Source organism: Carlito syrichta, unplaced genomic scaffold (assembly GCF_000164805.1).
Source record: "Carlito syrichta isolate Samal-C Ts95f unplaced genomic scaffold, Tarsius_syrichta-2.0.1 Scaffold90626, whole genome shotgun sequence".
Classification (NCBI taxonomy): Eukaryota; Metazoa; Chordata; class Mammalia; order Primates; family Tarsiidae; genus Carlito; species Carlito syrichta.
Window position 1 is genome coordinate 211662 of NW_007034722.1, and position 3934 is coordinate 215595.

At 54.9% G+C, this 3934-nt stretch overlaps 1 protein-coding gene across 1 annotated transcript in view; it reads left to right on the top strand.

The window, feature by feature from the left end:
• CFAP99 (cilia and flagella associated protein 99) overlaps window positions 1-3673 on the top strand; it is a 50890-nt gene extending 47217 nt beyond the window's left edge. The window contains exons 12-14 of the mRNA XM_008058970.1: window positions 2153-2294; window positions 2553-2704; window positions 3386-3673. Of these exons, the coding sequence (XP_008057161.1) occupies window positions 2153-2294; window positions 2553-2704; window positions 3386-3625 (534 nt within the window). The 3' untranslated portion in view covers window positions 3626-3673. The remainder of the gene's footprint in view (window positions 1-2152; window positions 2295-2552; window positions 2705-3385) is intronic.
• Window positions 3674-3934: the final 261 nt, after the last annotated feature.

Genomic DNA, 3934 nt, shown 5'->3' on the forward strand with positions numbered 1-3934 from the left:
CAGCACTTTGGGAGGCCGAGGTGAGAGGATTGCCTGAGCCTGCGGGTTTGAGACCAGCCCAGGCAACATGGTGAGACCTCCTTTCTACAGTAAATCAAAAAATTAGAGGGCGTGGTGGCGTGTGTTGCTACTTGGAAGGCTGAGGTGGAAGGATCACCTGAGCCCAGCAGGTTGAAGCTGCGGTGGCCGAGAGCATGCCACTGCACTCCAGCCTGGGCGACAGAGTAAGACTCTGACTCCAAAATAAATAAATAAATAAAAATAAAGAGAAAATACTCTGGAAGTCTGGCTCACATCTGTAGTCCCAGGTACTCAGGAGGCTGAGGCAGGAGGGTTGCTTGAGGCCAGGAGTTCAAAGCTGCTGTGAGTTATGTCTGCACCACTGCACTTCAGCCTGGGCCACAAAGACCCTGTCTCAAAAAAAAAAAAAGTGACTTTTTACTTTTGGGCATGAATCTTCCTCTTTCCCTCTCTTCTTCTTGCTAATAAACTTTGTTTTAAAACTAAAAAAAAAGTGACTTTTAGCCTGGGTGCAGTGGCTCCCATCTGTAATCCTAGTGCCCTGAGAGGCCAAGGCAGGAAGATTGCTTGAGGCCAGGAGTTCATGACCAGCTTGGGCATCATAGCTGCAAAAATAAAAACATTAGCCAGGCATGGTAGGCATGCCTGTAGTCCCAGCTACTAGGGAGGCTGAGGCAGGGGGAGTACTTTGAATCCAGGAGTTTGAGGTTGTAGTGAACTATGATCACACCATCGCACTCCAGCCTAGGCGAAAAAATGAGACCCTGTCCCTTTAAAAAAAATACAAAACTTTTAAAATAAACTTTTTATTTTAGGACAATTTAAAAATTTACAGAAAAGCTGCAGAGATAGTACAGAGAGTTCTCATGCCTCCCACCCAGTTTTCTCTATTGTGAACATCTTACATTACCATGTGCATTCATTTCTAGATCTGACATAACAATGTACCACAAACTGAGTGGCTTAAAATGACAGAAATGTAGGAAGGCCAGGCACAGTGGCTCATGCCTATAATCCTAGCACTTTGGGAGGCTGAGGCAAGAGGACTACTTGAGCCCAGGAGTCGAGACCAACCTGAGCAACATAGCAAGTCCTTGGGTTTAAAAAAAAAAAAAGCCGGACGCGGTGGCTCATGTCCATAATCCCAGTACTTTGGAAGGCCAAGGTGAGAGGATTGCTTGAGCCCATTGGTTCAAGACCAGCCCGGGCAACTTGGCGAGATCTCATCTCTACAATAATTCAAAAAATTAGCTGGGTGTGGTGGCACGTGCTTATAGTTCCAGCTACTTGGAAGGCTGAGGGGGAAGGATCGCCTGAGTCCAGCAGGTCGAGGCCGCAGTGGCCGTGAGCGTGCACTGCACTCCAGTCTGGAGTGAGTCGGAGTGAGACTCCGACTCAGAATAAATAAATAAATAAACAAACAAATAAATAGCTAGTCAGGCGTGGTGGCACATGCCTGTAGTCCCAGCTACTCAGGGGCTGAGGCAGAAGGAACACCTGAGCCCAGAAGTTCAAGGCCGTGGTGAGCCACGATCATGCCACTGCACTCTAGCCTGGATGATAGAGTGAGACCCTGATTTTAAAAAATGACAGAAGCTGGGCTCGGTGGCTCAGCCTGTAATCCCGCGCCTTTGGGAGGCTGAGTTGAGTGGATTGCCTGAGCCCGCGGGTTCGGGACCCGTCTGGGCAACTTGGCGAGACCTCATCTCTACCGGGCGTGGAAGCGCATGCCTGTAATTCTGGCTACTTGGAAGGCTGAGGCGGAAGGATTGCCGGAGCCCAGCAGGTCGAGGCTGCGGTGGCCGGAAGCGGCCACTGCACTCCAGTCTGGGCGACAGAGTGAGACTCCAACTCAAAAAACAAAAACAAAAACAAAAACAAATGACAGAAATGTACCCCCCAGGACCACACTGGGAGGAAGGAAGGAGGATGTCGGGTGGAAGTTCCCCAGTGGGCCCAACCACCAGGGGACTGCCAGTAGCTAATGGGCTTAGACCTGGGTTTCCCCAATTCAAGGTCAGGGGTTGGGTCCACCTTAGACCTCATGCCTCTCCCCGGGCTGGAGCAGGGCAGGGGCCCAGGTAACCCATGTGGCCCCGCTCTCAATGCAGCGGGCCCACTGTCTGAACAGACAGCTGAGCTGATGCTGCAGTGTGCTGAGAGGCGTCTCCAGGAGGACAGGTCCAGGAAAGAGCTGGTGGAGCAGGTGATGGAGGGACAGAAGAACGTCAAGGTGGCTCAGACGAAGCTTGTGAAAGGCCGACGGCAGATAGGTACAGGGGAGGGCGGTGCCACGGGCCCTGCCCAGCTCCCTGTTCCTGGGCTGCCACCCTTCTCTGAGAGAGCTACTATGGTCCGTGAGGGCCGGTGCCCCTTGAAGGAGGGCCAGGGCTGGGCAGGCTGCCCTCCAGGTAGTCGAATCGAGGCCAGACGCCTAGCCAGGGAACTCCGGGGGGGAGGTGCACCCCTGCCCAGCGCCTGCCAGACCACTCACCAGCCACCAGCTACCAGCACCTTGCTTGGCCCTCAAGTTCAGGAGGTGATAGAGGAGAGCCGGGAGCTGCTGCAACGCAGCGCTGAGGCCACCAAGGAGGAACAGAGGCGGCGCTGTGAACTTGTCTCCCAGCTGCGCGCACTGGAGGCCCTGCCCACGCGCAAGGGCAAGCTTGTGGACCTGACCCAGGTGAGGATGCAGCCTTGGATCCCACACCCTCAGGGAGCCTGGTGTGCACTGCCAAGCTGGCACTGCCATAGAGGACACGTCTAGAATTCCTGCCAAGGCCACATGTGGTTCTTCCCCTCCTGAGGTCACCAGCATGCTGGCCACTTGTTACTTGCCACCAGCGTGGACTCAGCACCCACGTGCTACAGGCCAGAGTTCACAGTCCTGCCCGTAGGGCAGATACTGAGCTGTCCTCAGTAACCCCTGGGGGTGGGCAAGGTAGGCTTCGTGGAGGAAGCTGCTTGGGAACTGCTTGTTGAGGCCCAAGTGAGGAGGGGTGGTACCGGGAGAGTGTGGGTGTTCAAAGGTCTGAGGTGAGATAGAGGAGGAGACTGAGGAGGGCCTCTGGAAGCCTTTGTGAGGAGGCCTGGAAAGGGGCCAGGCTGACGGCTGGTGGGCAGATCTGGGAGGGCCTTAGGAAGCTGCTGCAGGGCCTGGTCTGGCCCTAAGGGGTCCCACAGGAGGTGCAGTGCTGCAAAGCTGGGCCCAGGCTAGAGAGGCTGGGAGGAGGAGCACGTTACAGGCAGTATGGAACCAGAAAGGAAGGTAAGAGGACAGGCCTGTGGGTACGAGAGGGGCACCTGTGCTCCCCACCTGGGCCCAGCACAGCGCCTAGCTTGAGGCCTCTCTGCCACCCTGTAGATTCCCGGCTATGGCCTGGAAGGAGAGATGTCCGTCGTGGAGCTGCGTGAGCGGCTGGCCCTGCTCAAAGAGACCCAGCAGCGCGAGGAGGAGGAAAAGCGGGATCAAATCATCCAGGGCAAACGTGCCAAGAGCCAGGAGCTGCAGAACACGGTGGAGCAGATCTCTCTGTGCCGTGCAGCCATGGGGAGATCCGCGGCCCTAAGGTCGGTTTCAGGCCGAGGGAGGGTAGCTCTGTAGGCAAGGAGTAGCAGCCTTGCCTTTGCACCTTCCTGGGTGGGTTTCCTTGCAACGACCCACCACCCTCCTGCCCCTGCAGTTCTATTGCAGTTGCTCCCCACCCCTACTATTGTATTGATGATTGGCAGGCATACAGAAATGGTGGGAAAATCACATGGCAATGGCTTAGATGCTCATGACCTAGGTGTCATTTGGCACCTAGGTCACGGATACCACCTTTTGCCGTATGTGTGTCATCAAGCAAGCCGGCTATTTATCTATGTGCAGAAGCATATTTGGCAATAGTTGCAGATATCAGACACTTCACTT